At 41.5% G+C, this 18,854-nt stretch overlaps 1 protein-coding gene across 1 annotated transcript in view; it reads left to right on the forward strand.

The window, feature by feature from the left end:
* The window catches only part of CFAP221 (cilia and flagella associated protein 221), a 121,544-nt gene extending 107,616 nt beyond the window's left edge, over nt 1-13,928 (forward strand). Inside the window, exons 21-23 of the mRNA XM_052636042.1 lie at nt 3,912-4,004; nt 9,027-9,122; nt 13,820-13,928. Of these exons, the coding sequence (XP_052492002.1) occupies nt 3,912-4,004; nt 9,027-9,122; nt 13,820-13,928 (298 nt within the window). The remainder of the gene's footprint in view (nt 1-3,911; nt 4,005-9,026; nt 9,123-13,819) is intronic.
* Nucleotides 13,929-18,854: the final 4,926 nt, after the last annotated feature.

Here is an 18,854-nt window from a genome sequence, read left to right on the forward strand (position 1 = left end):
ATCATGTATTTCCATGATGTAAGACTCTAGGTCATGTTTTTGTTTCTAAAAGAGTTACAGAATAATAATGGCATTCCTTTTTAACGTCCTACAGACCCACTAATGATACTTCAACTTGCAGTCATTGTGGTTGAATAGATTACATGTTTCTTAGCTGGTATTTCCCCTTTTTTTTGCCGATGAGAGTTATCTGTTTTTTGTTAAACCATGCAATGTTATTTAATGTTTATTTATTCCAAGTCATTTTTGCATCCATAATAATCAAACCAGTTCACTTGGGTTCTTTGCTCCTTAATAAATTCAGAGAGAATTTATTGAGTCTCTGTGACTCCCATGAAATCTGAGTCAGCATCAATGAAGAAATTACCTATTAATAATCCAGCGGTGCCAGACTTCGGGATTTCATAGATGGGTGAAGTGTCCAGAAGAATCTTAGGAACTGACTCAGGGTTGTCAGAGTTTTACTTTTCCAAGAAAGGCATGAAACAAAACAAAGCAAAATATAACAGCCAAACACCATCCACTGTCACCACCCTTTCAATTCCAGAGGAACCCATTAACACATAGAAAAGTAAGAATTTAAAAAGTAGATGAGTTTGGTCTCATGAAAAACCTTTAGTTGTTGCCATTCTGTCTTCCAGACCAGCCTGGCCTTGGAAGAGTGGTCCAGGCTCCCACCTCCTTCCACCCCTTCCTCAGCTACATACACTTGGAGATCTCAGTGGGACTGTCCATTAGAACCTGCATTCTTTGATTACCTGGAGAATGGAACATTAAAATTTTTGACTATCAAAAAAAAAAAAAAAAAAAAAAAAAAAAGAACCTGCATTCTTTGTCATAAAGTCAGTAGATAAGGTTAATCTCTGGGTGGTGGAGGCCAGGTCCCTTTTGGTGAGGAATGGTATTAGAGACCAAAATCTGGGTTCCTGGTGCACTCATTGCCCCTGGGGGTGGAGGGGGTTGTTTCTTGGCCCCCTCAGCAGACAATCCAGAGTGTGGGGAAGTGCATGTATATGCATATACTTTCACACATATGTACATAGCCATACAAAAATGCATGACCACATACATCTATACACATATGCACATATACATGTGCACATACACACACTTGTACACACCTATCCCCATTTTGGAAATCATGAGTCTACACTGGTGCTTCTAATCCCAGCCCACACTCATGGAGTTGCTTAGTTATCTGTCTCTTCTTCCTCTGTGAGAACCCTGGCTTCCTAAGACATTTACTCACTCAGTTTTATAGAATGTTAAAAATAGTTTCAGAATGTCTTCAGCTATAATCACTTTAATAAACAAGTATAGTAAATAGAGCTCAAGATTTATTTGCAGTCTTCTCCTACCCCCATTCTATCCAGGATGTGGATATATAGTCAAATACTATATTTATGAGTTATTTGGATTACTCCTTTTCCCTTTTTTTTAAGTATTTTTTTATTGAAGTATAATTGATTGACAAAGTTTTAGGTGTACAGCAAAGTGATATAACCATATATATATGTATATATATGTATTATTTTCCAGATTCTTTTTTCTATTATAGGTTATTACAGGATATTGAATATAAGTCATTCCTTTTCTTCTTTGTTTTTTCTTTCTTTCCCTTCCTCTTTCTCTCTTTTTTCCCCTCCACTGTGCTTATGGAATTCATATGAAATTTTGTGTGTTTCAGTTTGCTTTCAGTTTAGGGGCATTTCCTCCCTTTCCTTAGAGAAGGAAATGGCAACCCACTCCAGTATTCTTGCCTGGAGAATTCCATGGACAGAGGAGCCTGGCAGGCTACAGCCCCTGGGGTCAGAAAGAGTCAGACACAGCTGAGCAACTATCACTCACTCACTCCTCCCTTTCATATTGATTTAATTTTATTTTTTGAATATGTAGAACATTAACACACTAACAAATTCAAAGCTACATGGAAAGTCAAACTCAGACACGTGTCACTCCATCCCCCTCCCTTCTGCCCTTGTTGGTAGCCTCTCTGTCTTCTAACACCATTCCCATGTTTCCCTTCACAATGCTAAACAGAATATATGTATTTTTCATGTTCCCCTCTTCCTTACTCAAAAAGTGGCACACTGGATAAGCTCTTCTGTATTTTCCTGTTTTCACTTATAACATCCCCTGAAAATCACTCCATATTAGTTGATAAAGATCCTCTTCACTCTTTGTTACAGCTGTAGAAACCATGGACCGTAGTTGCATTCAACCAAGCCCTATGCTTGGTGGGCCAGGCACATTTTTGCTTATTAAACAAGAAGAAACTTATCTCCAAGACATATCTGCACACACCAAGGAGGCTTCAATTAATCCCCCTGGTGTCCCATCCTGCCACCTGCAGGGTCGGTAAGAAGGTCAGTTTCCTGCCATGGGTCATTTTTTACTCTTTTTTTATGAGACAGCACTCCTCCCAGCTTTTCAAAGCTTATTCCAGAAAATTATTAAAAATATATATCCATTTGTGACTTTTTCTGTATTTTTGCTATTGTGTGTTCAGTTTTTATTCCTCTAATAGCATTTGAGAGGTTTGTGAGAAGGAGTTGAGACCAAAAAAAGGAAAAAATTTTTAAAGGTGTTTGTTCCACCAACTTGAAACAGAAATATACTGTCAAATTTAAAACTGAACTGAACTTAAAATTAACAAACTGTTTTTTCCTCCCCATCTCAGTGCTTTTAATGATCTCGATACCCAGTAATTGTTATGTAAAAGTCTAAAATTATAATACTGAACAATATATAAGGAGGTGAGGAGGAGGTCTGAAATTGAATAAACAACTAAGAAGAGTATCAGTTCAGTTCAGTTCAGTCACTCAGTCGTGTCCGACTCTTTGCGACCCCATGAATCGCAGCACGCCAGGCCTCCCTATCCATCACCAACTCCTGGAGTTCACTCAGACTCACGTCCATCGAGTCAGTGATGCCATCCAGCCACCTCATCCTCTGTCGTCCCCTTCTCCTCCTGCCCCCAATCCCTCCCAGCATCAGAGTCTTTTCCAATGAGTCAACTCTTCACATGAGGTGGTCAAAGTACTGGAGTTTCAGCTTTAGCATCATTCCTTCCAAAGAAATCCCAGGGCTGATCTCCTTCAGAATGGACTGGTTGGATCTCCTTGCAGTCCAAGGGACTCTCAAGAGTCTCCTCCAACACCACAGTTCAAAAGCACCAATTCTTCAGTGACCCCATGGACTGTAGCCCACCAGGCTCCTCCATCCATGGAATTCTCCAGGCAAGAATACTGGAGTGAGTTGCCATTTCCTTCTCCAGGGGATCTTCCGGATGCAGGGATCGAACCCAGGTCTCCTGCGTTAGAGGCAGATGCTTTAACCTCTAAGCCACCAGGGAAGCCTATAAGAAGAGTATAAATGTGGGAAAAAATATTAAGAAGAAAAAGTAAACTATCTAGCTGCCCCACCCCACCTCCACCCCCAGGAAATAAAGTAAGTTTAGATACTACACTTTTGAAAATTATTTTTCTAAGCTCTCCGAAATATCTTATTTAGCACCATTCTCTTGGATTTGACCGGTACCCTTCACAGCCTGCAATGCAGGAGACCCAGTTTCAATCTCTGAGTCAGGAAGATCCCTTGGAGTAGAAAATGGCAACCCACTCCAGTATTCTTGCCTGGAGAACTCCATGGACAGAGGAGCCTGGCAGGCTACAGGCCATGGGGTCACAAAGAGTCGGACTTGACTGAGTGACTAATACTTTCACTTTTTACTTTCATCACCCCCCGCCTTTACCTCTAGGGAGACATGGGTGGGTTTCCAGGGGTGAAGAGGACAGGATGGTAGCATAAAATACCAAAGGTAAAATTAAAGTGCTTTAGAAGATTATATAGAGACCCTGAGACTACTAATGTGGTCACATATCCTCGGCTGCTCTGTGATTTTTCCACAGCTGTGATTCCTTCAACTTAGTCATGCTGCCTGTTGACGTCCCTGCCGTTCTTGACGCCTTGCCGGAAGAAGACAGGATAGAGACAGTCGAACGGTACTTTTTCACCTGTGGTCTCACTGTCGTCTATGTTCCAGAAACATGCCAGGCGCTCTGAGAGATTTCCAAGGAGCACACAGCGCCTGAGCTTGCAGCCCCGCCAAGACACAGCTGACACCCAGCCACACCCTCAGTAGATAAGATGCTGGATTCGTGGTGGAGAATAATAGTCTCTGGTCTCAGACTGGCTGACCTTTCAGTGCTGCAGGTGCTCAGGGAGGGGCGAGCAGAGTGGGTGCTAAGTGGGCTTCCAAGGCTGCAGAATCGCATGCCCTTGGGTTAGTATTCAGAAGGCAGGTAGGATTTGGAGGGGCAAAAGAAATATAGCCCCCACCGCAAACAAATAAAATATTTTTAAAAGAAAAGTCAAAAACAAAAATTTTAAGAAAAGGGAAAAAAGAAAACCTAGGACCCCCCTCAAAGTAAATTAAAAAACAAACAAAAAAATTAAGGAAAAAGAAAAATAGCCTCCAAACGAAGGCACTTAAATTTGATTTTACTGATGAGCATACAACATCCAGTGAAAATGTGTCCTTGAATCTGCTGTGGCCACGCCCGCTTTGGCTCTTCCCAGGTGGCGCTAGGGATAAAGAACACATCTGCCAATGCAGGAAACTTGATCCCTGGGTCGGGATGATCCCCTGGAGAAGGAAATGGCAACCCACTCCAGTATTCTTACCTGGGGAATTCCATGGACAGAGGAACCTGGCAGGCTACAATTCATGGGGTTGCAAGGGTCAGACACAACTGAAGCGACTTAGCACAGCACGCCCACTTTAATATTTCTTCCTGTAAATAACCGGTGAGTGAAGTACTAAATATTGGGTTTTGTGAGACCTGCCCACAAGCAGTGGTACTTGGCAATACTTGGACGTCTGAAGCTTAGAACCCAGGTCTGAACAGGGAAGTTGAGTGTCTGCTACTTGAACCCCAGAGCATGAGGGCATTTCCTGAGGATGCCACAGCCAGGTGGGTGGCCGGGGTGCCACACGGTTACTTGACGTTCAGTTTGGGGAGGCAGGTAGGGAGATGCTCTGCAGCACTTCCCCATTCAGCACTGATGTTCTGACTCATGAGTCAATTTCCTCACTAATCTGCAGACTCATGAGTCAGTTTCCTCATTTTTGAAATGAGAATAGTAGTACCTACTTCACAGGGTTTGTCAATTAAGGAAGATGAGGAGGAGGAGGGTAGTTGTAACAGTAACATTTACAGAGCATTGAATGTGAATTCAGGCCCAGCGCTTGACAAGAATTTCATTCACTCCAACAATGAGGTCTTCTTATTTTCCATACTTTGGAGATGAGGAAACTGCTAACGGGAAGCAGTCTTGTAAATCACCAGCATCGAGATTGGCACAGAGCTTGGCACAGAGCAGCTGCTTAGCGAAGATTAGGTGATCGGAGTGACTTTGTGCAGTTTTCAAGGGTGTTTTCCCAAACAGAATATGGCTCTGCCCACCTCTGTTTATGTTTCGTTGCGAGGAGAGGGTTCCTGTTTGTAATTCTAGATTTTGAAGCCTCTGTTGATCTTGGAGGCATTTCTCTTTGAGTGTAGCAGAGACAGCCACTCAAAATAATCATCTCCTCTTCTACAGAAATAGAAATGTTGAAGCTGGAGGCTCAGTGTCACCTGAGTTAGGTCATCCATGTGACTCGGCCTTTACCAAGAGGGCAGGAGAAGACATGAGATGTCCTCCTGGGGGCAGGACCAGGATGGAGTGGGTTTACCTCCTGCAGACTCTCTTCCTGCTTCCTGGAGCTGGAACTCACACTTGCAGTGACCCAGCTGTAACTGTTAAGCAACCAAGCGCCTGGCCAGGGGATCCACAAACAGCCAAATCTGGCCTACCACCCATTTTTGCAAAACACCTGTTTTATTGAAACACAGCCACACTCATTCATTTGAATGTTTTCCATGACTCCTTTCATGCCGCAACAGTGTGTGTGGGTGCTAAGTCGCTTCAGTCCTGTCTGACTCTTTGTGACCCCATGGACTGCAGCCCACCAGGCTTCTCTGTCTGTGGGATTCTCCAGGCAAGAACACTGGGGTGGGGTGCCATTCTCTCCTCCAGGGGATTTTCCTGACCCAGGGATCAAACCAGTGTCTCTTATGGCTCCTGCATGGGCAGACGGATTATTTATCACTAGTGCCACCTGGGAAGCTAACTGTAAAAGAGACCCACTGAGGCCTTTACTCGAAAAGTTTCCTGACCCCTGCTGTAAGGGGTAGCAGACCTCAAAATAAAAATAACCTCAATCCCTGTAATTTCTTCTCTCACCTGTAGATGATTTAGAAGCATATTGTTTTCTTTTTAAAGCAGTTGTGATTTTTTGGTTGTCTTCTTTGCTATTGATTTCTAATTGAATTCCATGGTGGTCACAGAACATTCTCAGAATGATTTCAACCTTTTGAAATATTCATGCTTTCCTTATGGTCCAAGATACGGTCAATATTGGTAAATGTTGCATGTACACCTGCAAACAATATGCATTCTGTAACCCCATTTTTCCTTTTCTTGGGGATGGTTTTGATCACCTCCTCCTGTACAATGTTATGAACTTACGTCCATAGTTCTTCAGGCTATCTATCAGATCTAATCCTTTGAATATATTCATCACCTCCACTGTATAATCAAAGGGATTTGATTGAGGTCTTACCTGAAGGGTCTAGTGGTTTTCCCTACTTTCTTTACTTTAAGCCTGAATTTTGCATTAAGGAGCTCATGATCTGAGTCTCACAGTCAGCTCCAGGTCTAGTTTTTACTGACCGTACAGAGCTTCTGCATCTTCCACTGCAAAGAACGTAATCAATCTGATTCCAGTACTGACTGTGTGCAGTCATCTCTTGTGCTATTGGAAAAGGGTGTTTGCTGTGACCAGCTGAGGAAGAAGAAAAGGGGGAGGCAGGGAAGAAAGGGAAAGATTACTCAACTGAATGCAGAGTTCCAGAGGATATCAAGGAAAGAGAAGAGGGCCTTCTTAAGTGAACAATGCACAGAAATAGAGGAAAACAATAGAATGAGAAAGACTAGCGATCTCTTCAAGAAAATTGGAGATATCAGGGAATACTTCATGCAAGGACGGGCACAATAAAGGACAGAAACGGTAAGGACCTAACAGAAGCAGAAGAGATTAAGAAGAGGTGGCAAGAATATACAGAAGAACTATACAAAAAAGTCTTAAAGACCCAGATAACCACGATGGTGTGGTCACTCACCTAGGACCAGACATTCTGGAGTGTGAAGTCAAGCGGGCTTTAGAAAGCATTATTATGAACAAAGCTAGTGAAGGTGATGGAATTCCAGCTGAGTTATTTAAAATCCTAAAAGATGATGCTGTTAATGTATTGCACCCAATATTCCAGCAAATTTGGAAAACAGCAGTGGCCACAGGGCTGGAAAAGGTCAGTTTTCATTCCAATCTCAAAGACAGGCAATGTCAAAGAATGTTCAAACTACCAGACAATTGTGCTCATTTCATATACTAGCAAGGTTATGCTCAAAATCCTTCAAGCTAGGGTTCAACAGCAGAACTGAGAACTTGCAGATGTACAAGCCAGGTTTAGAAAAGGCAGAGGAACCAGAAATCAAATTGCCAACATTTGTTGGAGAAAGCAAGGGAATTCCAGAAAAATACCTGCTTCACTGACTATGCTAAAGCCTTTGACTTTGTGCACCATGGCAGACTGGAAAATTCTTACAGAGATGGGAATACTAGACCACCTTCCCTGTCTCCTGAGAAACCTGTATGTGGGTCAAGAAACAGCAATTAGAACCAGACATGAAACAACTGGTTCAAAATTGGGAAAGGAGTATGACAAGGCTGTATATTGTCACCCTGCTTATTTAACTCCTATGCAGAGAACATCATGCAAAATGCCAGACTGGATAAATCACAAGCTGGAATCAAGATTACCAGGAGAAATATCAACAACCTCAGATATGCAGATGATACCACTCTAATGGCAGAAAGTGAAGAGGAATAAAAGAGCCTCTTGATGAGGGTGAAAGAGGAGAATGAAAAAGTCTGGTTTGAAACTCAGTGTTTAAAAAATTAAGATCATGGCATCTGATCCCATCACTTCATGGTAAATAGAAGGGGAACAACTGGAAGCAGTGACAGGTTTTATTTTCTTGAGCTCCAAAATCACTGTGGACAGTGACTGTAACTGTGAAATTAAAAGACACTTGCCTCTTGGAAGGAAAGCTATGACAAACCTAGACTGTGTATTGAAAAGCAGAGACATCACTTTGCCAACAAAGGTCTGTATAGTCAAAGCTGTGGTTTTTCCCAGTAGTCACGTATGGCTGTGAGAGTTGGACCATAAAGAAGGCTGAGCACCAAAGAATTGATGCTTTCAAACTGTGGTCCTAGAGAAGACTCTTCAGAGTTCCTTGGACAGCAAGGAAATCAGACCAGTCAATCCTAAAGAAAAGCAACCCTGAATACCCATTGGAAGGACTGATGCTGAAGCTGAAGCTCCAGTACTTTGGCCACCTGATGCAAAGAGCCAACTAATTGGAAAAGACGCTATTGCTGGGAAAGATTGAAGACAGGAGGAGAAGAGGGTGACAGAGGATGAGATGGTTGGATGGCATCGTCACCTCAATGGATATGAGTTTGAGCAAATTCCAGGAGATAGTGAAGGTCAGGGAAGCCTGTTCGGCTGCAGTCCATGGGGTCACAAAGAGTTGGACATGACTTGGCCACTGAACAACAACATCAGGAGATAGTGGAGGACAGAGGAACCTAGCGTGCTACAGTCCATGAGGTCGCAAAGCATCAGACACGACTTAGCCACTGAACAACAACAACTATAACAACAAACCCCATTTTTAAGCTGCTTGTTATTCTCTGGTTATAAAGAATCATTCCTACTGTTGTCGGTTGATAGAAAGCTATTTATCAGTCTTATACTTTCTTTAATATAGATCCAAGAAGTATAGGTGTGAGTGATGTTGAAGGAATCATGTAACTCTTAAACGATTGCAGTACTTTTCTATTTTGTTCCTTTCAGTGAGCTCTGTGAACAGAGTATAGACATTATGCTGACCCCAGAAATGATCGAAGCGGAATTCCCAATGCTGGACTACAGGGACACCAAGAAGGAGAAGTAAGTGGATGCTTTATGCCTTAGGAAGAGGTAGCCCAGGATAAAATTTGTCCTACACGACATACAGAACTGTTTGAATCTAAAAACATCTCCAAAGAGACACATTTCCAGTGCTTTAGGTGTTCAGACATGTATCCTATTTACCACCCATGCCACCTCCAGCCTCGTTGCTTCAGTCACTGGGCCTCAGTCTCCCCATTCATAATGTGCAGAAAACAAAACCTCTCTCCCAGGACACTGTGAGGATTCCCTGAGATGCTGGTGTGAGGACACCTCTCCGGGTGCTTGCTCTGCACATGTGAACCCTTTTCTGCATCTCTGCATCAGGGACAGCTAGCTAGGCAGACATTACCCTCATCCTTCAGCACTTGGTTTTGAAGAATACTTTGGTAAAGGATATAACCACTAGAGTTCATATGGTTTATAAGTTTGAAATTCCAGTTATCCTTTTAGAATTATTTAAGTCTTTTTAAATTATTTAAATGTTAGAAAATATAGAAAAATATAACGAATGAAATAAAAACAATAATCCTACCACCCAGGGGCAGTATCTTGTACATTTTGGTTTGTGGTCTTCCAAGTATTAATACTTTAATTATTTAAATAACACACAAACACCTACTGTATTTTGTTAAACTGTATATACAATCATCCCATGGTATCCATGGGGGATTGGTTCCAGGACACCCCCTAGCCTGGGTACTAAAATCTGTGGATGCTTGAGTCCCTTATGTAAAATGGCATAGAATTTGCATGTAACCTATGCACATCCTCCTATACTTTGAATCATCTCTGTGTTACTTATAATACCTCACTCAAATAATTTTCAGCATGCAGCAAATTCAGGTTTTGCTTTTTGGAACTTTCTCATTTTTTTTCCACCTGGGTGTTAGTTGAGTCTGAAAATGCTGGACCGATGGACACAAAGGGCCAACTGTATGTGTTTACGTGAATTCTATCATATTGTTCATATTGTTTTATCTTCTAGAATTTCATTTAGCATATTGTTATCATATGTTTATAAATATAGATACCCACCTTTATATCTTACTGGTAGATATACCATCATGTGCTAGCCGATCTTTCTACTGTTGATCACGTCAACTCTTTAATATTTTGCTCTTGCCAATAGGGCTTCAGCAAAATTTCCTTGTGCCATAATTCCTTGCAAACTTATCAAACTGTCTCCTTAGGATAAACTTTGAAACATAAACACTAAATCCATGTTCATTTTAAGGTTTTATTACATAGTGCTTTGCGCCATCCAGGAAAATAACAAACGTCCTACCAGCAGAGGTCAGGATGCCCACAATCAAATGCCCTGAACAACGTGGAATATTATCAGACTTTTTTTTCTTCTTTTCCAATATGATAGGCTGTTAATGACCACATTATTGTTTTAATTTTAACTTCTTAATTTATGAGTGATGGTAAAAATTTTCCTACCCTTATCAAATATTTTTCTTCTTTTATGGGGGCTTTTTTGCCTATATTGCAGAAAGTCTTTATCTTATTCTTATTTATAAGAGTGCCTCATATATTAAGGATAATTACCCTTCCTTGTGTATGCTGTAAATTTTTTTGTTTGTCTTCTTTGTTCAGGGTGTTTGGAGGAGGCCCTGCCTTTTCAGAAGGGAATACCCACATATCTTAGAGGAGCAAGGGGTTCCTTTGGTTCATTTGTAATAGTAACAGAAACCTATAGCAAACCAGCACTTCTCGGAAAGTAGATTAGCAGCTTCTAAAACAAAATTTAGGGGAAAAAAATTTTAATAGAATTTCAGTGAGCATCTGTTTTAATCAGCTATTTAGCAACAAAATATGTTATACTACGTAGTACGTCTGACACCTCAACAAAGAGATGCACTTTTCATTTTGTTTCAGGTTTCAAATATGTGGCTAAGAGTTTTAAATAGAACCTTTTTTTTTCAGTTTGAAAAATTGCCCCTGGACTTAGAACAGTTTGACCCATGAGCAGGGTAATATCCAATATCTCATTGTTTATTTGCTGTTTCACATGGTTTTTTCACCATTTTGACTACAGAAAGTCATATCAAATCCCATTTGATTATCAAATGAATATTAAATTAAATAGAACTTATTACTTTATATATCTTCACCCAAAGAAAAAACTTCTCTTTTCTTTTTTTCTTTTTTAATGTATTTCAGCTACTTTACAAAAAAAAAAAAAAACAAAAAACAGAAACAACAACAATAACTCTAAGCATTTTCTGCACACCAAGTTATTTTTTTTTCAAAATACACATACATTTCACACATTTTCAATAAATAGATCCATGGCATTTTGAATTCACCTATTTTGCAGTTTAAATTATTTTTGTACATTTTTTCATGTGCCAAAATTACCAATATAATTATCAGTTTATTGGCTGTATAGTATTCCAATGATATCTCACAGATGATTTTTTTCAAAATTTTATTGGAGTTTAGTTGATTTACAATGTTGTATTAGTTTAAGGTATACAGCACAGTGATGTGTGTATATGTATATATACATGAAATATGGGCAAGGAAATGGCAGCCCACTGCAGTATTTTTACCTGGAAAATCCCATGAACAGAGAAGCCTGGTGAGCTACAGGTCATGGGGTCCAAAGAGTCAGATACAACTTATCAACTAAACCACTATGTGTGTGTGTGCTAATCGCTCCAGTCATGTCCAACTCTGCGGGACCCTATGGACTGGAGCCCATCAGGCTCCTCTGTCCATGGGATTCTCACATATGTGTGTGTGTATCTTTTTTTTCAGATTCTTTTCCCTTATAGGTTATTACAGGATATTGAGTAGGGTTCCCTGTGCTATACAGCAGAGATTCAGTTCTGAAATTCTCTCCATGTATACCAAGCATGACCTGATGCTCAGTCCTGTCTTTTCAGTCCTTACTTGTGCTTTTTTTCGCCTCCTTCAGCTTCAGCTGGATGCAGACAGAGTGTCAGACAGACACACATGAGAGCTTGGTCAGACAGGGATAGAAATAAAAAACACATCAGTGATACTTAATGTCCCCATGAAGACTGCTGTCAATTTGGTTTCTGGCAAATACTTATTTTCATGGAAGAATCATCTGCTCTTTCTTGAAGGCTGTAAACAACCCAAGAGCTTCCTTGCTATCTTGATGGTGATCTCACCCTCTCAAGACCTACTAAGGAGAATTATATTGCAAAATATCCAAGAAACTGTGTGAGTGACTTTTGTTGCTGACACATTATTCAGCTCCCCTTAGATTATCACAGTATCACTCAGCCATTAATATATTTAAGGGTGACATGAACTATATATTTTTAGACTGATTTCATAAAGTGGTACCAATTAATTTTTTTAATTATATGCATTAGAGAAGTTTTAATTTTTTCATTTTGAGATACTTCTCCTTTTTCAAAACTTTCAGGCGTTTGCCAAAACTTTAGGAAGTTTCACTCTCCTTAGGAAATATTTCACAAGCACTTAATTTTGTTTTTTTGAAGTATAGTTGATTTACAATGTTGTGTTAATTTCTGCTGTACAGCAAAGTGATTCAGTTATACATATATTCTTTTTCATATTCTTTTCTATTATGGCTTATCACAGGACATTGAGTATAGTTCCCTGTGCTGCGCAGTAGGACCTTGTTTGTCCATTCTCCACATAAAGTTTGCATCTGCTAACCCCAAATTCCCAGTCCATCCCCCCCACCCCTCCCCCTTGGCAACCACAGATCTGTTCTCTATGTCTGTGAGTCTGTTTCTATTTTGTAAATAAGTTCATTTGTATTAACTTTTTGTGTTCCACATGTGATATCATATGGTATTTGTCTTTCTCTCCTGACTGACTTCACTTAGAATAATAGTCTCAAGGTCCATCCATGTTGCTGCAAATGGCATTATTTCATACTTTTTTATGGCTGAGTAATGTTCCAGTGCGTGTATGCACCACATCTTCTTTATCCATTCCTCTGTTCATGGACACTTAGGTGGCTTCCATGCCTTCGCTGTTGTCAGTAGTGCTGCTGTGAACACAGAGGAGAAGCACTTAATTTTGCCTTGAATTCTTCTAACTGGACAGATCATATAGCTGAGCTCACCATCCTTAGACATCTGTGCTTTCAACCAAATACACTAATCCTGTCCTCCCAGGGATTTGGAAATTTCTACCCTTCACCATGCCAGCAACATCCAGGCTCCACATCAGCCACTCCTCGACCCAGGTGCAGAACCCTCCTTCCTGAGTCCCAGCTTCCAGAGCCATTGTCAGAGTCAGAGATACTGTGTGTCCACTTTACTCATAAACATAAAGAATCAGCTCCTGCCCACTGAGCATTTAGAAGCCATCATGCCGTGATGTCCATGCATAAATTCTCATTTCCCTTTGCAATAATCCTCATTGATGGGAATTCCCACCATGTGTACCTCTGGAAGCAGAGGCTGAGAGTTTAGGTCACTTGGCTCTGCTAAGAAACTAGTGCAACTGAGACTGGAAATCATATTTGAATCACTTCCAGCCAGGTGTTTTCACTGGTAACTAAATGATCACTAAGTATGGTTTATATTGTGTTTGTGTATAAACAGCTTCTCCCATCTGCATGCGGCATCACCGGTGACACTGGGCCCAGAAGCAGGGTGGTGGTGGGTGAAGAATGTTTTAAGAGGTGCCCTGATGTGTCCTCATCGGGTTTGTGTTTTATATATATTTATATTTAGAGAGGTAAAAGACCAAGCACAGCCAACGGAGAAGGCAGGACAGAAGGTACTCGAGGAGATGAAGAACCTGCGGAGCAAAGCGCTCAGCTCCTACCTGATCCTTGAATGAAAACCACCAGATCAGTGCCTCTCACTTCCTTTCTGCAGGTCACCATGGTCCTCTGTGTCTGCTTATATTCTGGCCATTTGGGGAATTAAAGTTTTAGAGAAAAAGACTGAAATATAGATGATGTACATATTTTAAACTTATAGTTTTTTCTTTTAAAAAATAAAATGTTGTTAGTATGATGGCAGTGTTTGGAGCTTCTTGCTGCAAGATTTAGTGTGGGCACAAAGGCTTCCAAGTGCTGAGAGGTCGGGAGCCCTTTGGAGGGGCCAGAGGCCGGAAGAGCTGGGGAGGGGTTGCTCCCCCGCCAGCTCCCACAGCCACTGAGCACCTCTGACTCTGACTTTGGGAACTGCTCCCAGAAAGAGCAGTGCTGGTGAGAACACCGGCTCCTAAGCAGCCGTGCAGCAGCAGACACAGGCGAGGAGGCTAGAAATGGAGGGGACACTGTGGGGCAGCTAGAACTTGCTGACTTGCCTGGGAGGAATGGATAACACCTCTATGAGGACTCTCAGAAGCAGCTGGGGTGGCAGGGCTTTGCCTTGGGGTCAAGAGTCCTGGTGAATAGTCAGTAAAAAGCAGGCCTTTTGACTGTGTGTATTAACATGACTCTATTCTCATGCATGAGCTGGCTGCAGGTCAGAGTCACATGGAGAGCTTCATAAAAACCAGCTGAATCACTGCTGTATTTAAAATAGGTAACCAACAAGATTCTACTAGGTAGTACAGGGAACTCTGCTCAATATTCTGTAATAACCTATATGGAAAAAGAATTTGAAAAAGAATAGATACATGTACATGTATAACTGAATCACTTTGCTGTGCACCTGAAACTAACACAACATTGTTAATCAATTATACTCCAATAAAAAAAAAAAAAGCTGGGTAGGACCCAGGCAGTAATAATCTTTAAAGCTCTCCAGGGGGACCTAATATGCAGCCAGGTGTGAGAACCACTGGCCTCCAGGATAAAGTCTAAATTCCTCTTCCGGGAGCTCCAAGCCCTCGCTTCTCTGGGTTCTGCTTCTAGCGTTCCTCTGCCCCGGCTCTCGGCTTTCTCTATGGGGCAGTGGCGACTGGGGGGTTGTGGGTGGATGCTGGTCCTCCTCTTACTAAACACGTGGCTCCCTTAACATCTCTGAACTTGTAAGACTGGGCTCCAGTGCTCACTGCCCGCAGGGCTGTGAGAATGACTTTAGGAAACTTGAAAAGGATGCCTATTATTAAACAGTAGTTGAAAAATCTGAGCTCCTGCAACTTGCAGGGCAGGACTGAAGCAGCAGTAATTTAAAATTTTTTTTTTCATTTTGAAATAATTTTAGACTTAAGGAAAACTTGCAAAACTAGAACAGTGAGCTCACATATATAGTACCCAGCTTCCCCTGATGTTGACGTCTACTGTGGGACAGTCATCAAAAACAGGAAATTAAAACTGGCTGGGGACTTCCCTGGCAGTCAGTGGTTAAGACTGTACTACCACTGCAGGGGGGTGCGAGTTCAATTCCTGCTCAGGGAACTAACAGCACATATGCTGTTAAAAATATGTGGCCAAAAAATAAATAAAAGAAAATTTCTTGAACTGAATAAAAAAATGAAAATACAACGTATCAACTTTTTAATATTACAAAAAAAAACAAAACAAAAACTGGCTCAGCGTTGTTGACCAGTGTCTCCTTACATTCTTCTCACCTGTGACAGCCCTTCTGTAGTCCCTGAGCAGGAAGATTCCCAGCAAGCCCGGTACCAGGGCGCTGCCTCACAACAGCCCTTCCTTTCCTTAAAGAAGTTCAAGGATGTCTGTGTTTTACCACCAAAGAGATGAATCAGATCACAGGACTCAGCCAAGGCATCTTCTCCAACAGCGGGGTCTTCAGCAAAAGTTTCTTTTCAGATACTGTTTTTGCAGGAAGTTTGTTAAAGCTGTTGTGAAAAGACTTGAGAGGAAGCAAGACATGGGAAAGAGCCTGAAGACTGACAGACCATACTTTCGCCCCCGGTAATGAACAGTGCAAGCCCTTGTGCACACACACATACACACATAGGCACACACATGCAGTGCACACACTTGTGCACACACACACACATAGGCACACGCATGCAGTGCACACACACTTGTGCACACACACATATACACATATGCACACGCATGCACACACATGCCCTTCCCAGGTCCAGTGCAGTATCTCACTCACTAGAGGCCATAAGAAGTGGGCCCTTTTTCATGCAATCATTCTCCCCCATGGTAGAGTTGACCTGAACCTAAGGACAGGCTACTTTTCAGGTCCCCACTGCCTGGAGCTCGATTGGCCGCCCTTAGGGCACCAGTGGTTCTGCTGCTCCCCCAAACCCTGGCCTTCCAAAGCTCCCCACTCAGCGTCAGGCTGAAGCATCTGAACTGCAAGCCTAAACAGGATACCCAGGGCCTCTCCTGTAACTTCCAGCCAATAACTCTGGACCTTTAATTAAACCGGTTTCCCACCTTTCCCTGGATGCTAAGTCTAGAGGACTTACCAAGACTAATCTACTCCGCCACGCGGTTTACCTCAGCCAGCACCAGAAGTCAAGTTGGATTAACTGAAAGGTGAAAAGAGGCAGGAAGCTGGTTACTACCATCCTCAGTTGTTCACATCAAATGAACAACAGGAAGGAGGGCCACCAGTGAACCGTTGTAGACGGAAACATCGTTCTTCCTCTTTCTGTGCTTCCTAACAGATGGGGAATCCCCAGGAGAAGAGCTATGAACCAGACTGCAGGCTCCCACCCTCCACCCTCCTCCAGCCAGAGGAGCCACACAGCTAGTCTCTACTGGGGGAGGGTGCTGATGTGGTCAGGGCAGTTCTGGGTGAGAGAGGAGACTGAAGTTTCAAAACAATGAAACTGAGTCTTAACCAAAGTGATATTGTCTAAGTTACCAACATTGACTGACAAATTATAGACTCAGACTGTGCATCCTTAGGGGGGCCTACTAATAAGCAGGAAATCAGATGGTTTGAAGAGTACAGCTGGTAGCAATTATTGGAAAAAATAAAATCTTTCATTTATTTGTAAATGAGCTGTTACTACTCTCTGTTCACACTATAGTCATCACCAGCTTCTGATGTCAAAAAAGATACCAAGGAATGAGAAAAATTATTATTATTGGTGGAAATATAGGATCTGGGAAGCGAGAAGGGGCTGTGCAGAGCAGCCAAGGCAAGGGACCCAGGGTCTAATTTGGTATTATATTATACCAAATTATAATACCAGTATTATAATAGATGGCATGCTCATTAAAGTTAGTATTTGTGGCAATAGGGAAACTAGTATAAAAGAAAAGACAAAAAATATTTTATATTAGAACAAGGTCTGTTTAAGTAGTCAAATTGTAGTTAAATTTAAAATGATATAATTCCAGGGATTTCCCTGGTGGTGGTGGGGTCCAGTGGGTAAGACTCCACGCTTCCAATGCAGGGGACAAGCATTCCCATCCCTGGCTCGGGAGAATCCCAGATGCTGTGGGGCCAAAAAGAAAAAAACTGATATGACTCAATGACATTTTAAAAATACATCTTTTGGGGGTCTGCCTCTGAAATGGCCACTGAGCCACTGTCCACTCCCAGGGCCAAGTAGCGTGGTCTGACATATGCCCAAAGCTCTTAGAGTTTGGTCTCAAGTACCATTCCTGAAAAGGAAACAAGGAACCTCGGAAAGTATCTGATTCTATATCTCAGCACAAGGATAATTAAGATGTTCCTGGAGCATGCGTTTGTTGCCGGAAAGAAAGTGTGCTTTCAAAGTGATCCAGGACAATTTGAAAGGATAAAGGAGCCAGTTGCAAGGAGCTCCCACTGAGCAAGCTGTGACAGTTTTGGCACTAGAAAGGAAGCAGTAGCTCTCTGCAGAGCCATATGAGACATGCTAGGGGAAAGAAAGAGGGGAGGGGAAAAGGCACGTACAAGATTTTAATGATGTTTACAGTATGTTGATGAAGCCAAACAATGAGTATACTGTACTGAAGTTTTGGTCAACATCAAAATTTCATCATTACAAATCAAATAGCTAAAATATTCATTGCACTCCTGGTAGGAGATGCAGAATTGTATCAGCTCTACTCAAGCAATGAAAAATTGTGGAGGATTTTACTATGAAAAAAAGACATAGGCTTGAGAAGTCCAGTTATCTCCGTAAATGAATGACAAATCAACCTGGACCCTTGTTGTTCTGGACTCCCGTCCTGGGCAAGAATATCCCACCAAGGGTTCAGTCCACAGCACCTCAGGGTAAAGTGGCCCATGAGGGTGGTTCTGTGCTCCAGGATTAGGGGAATACATTTGAGATGTCAAGATGAATAAAAGAATCTACCTAAGTTGATACTTCTGTGCTGGGTAGGTTATCTGTAATAAGTTTTATTCCTCTGTTTAATATGTACTTCATTTAAGATGTTTAAAACAGGTAAGAAGATCTGTTACATTTCTGTGTCTGTCTTATTAGATTTATAAGAGTTGCTTAGTGGTTAAGAATATTTTGCTTAAAAGATTTGATTTGGGAATGAGACTACTTGGCAGGGGTTGGATATTGTTATATTTAAGAGAACCAACTAAATTAAAGTTGAAAGTATAGTTTGAGATGTCCAAGAGAATTTGACCACTTAAGTACAGAAGTGCTATGGTAGGATTAAGGAAGATTTCATTATAAAGCCCATGGTTAATTGACAGTTAACCAAAGAACAGGTAGAAACAAAATCTTATTTTTATACAAAGATCACTGAATTTATTAATAAGAGAAACTGGAGCCGATTACACAGAGTGAAGTAAGCCAGAAAGAAAAACACCAATACAGTATACTAACACATATATGTGGAATTTAGAAAGATGGTAACGATAACCCTGTATGCGAGACAGCAAAAGAGACACAGATGTATAGAACGGTCTTTTGGACTCTGTAGGAGAG

This window comes from Budorcas taxicolor, chromosome 2 (genome assembly GCF_023091745.1).
Source record: "Budorcas taxicolor isolate Tak-1 chromosome 2, Takin1.1, whole genome shotgun sequence".
NCBI lineage: Eukaryota > Metazoa > Chordata > Mammalia > Artiodactyla > Bovidae > Budorcas > Budorcas taxicolor.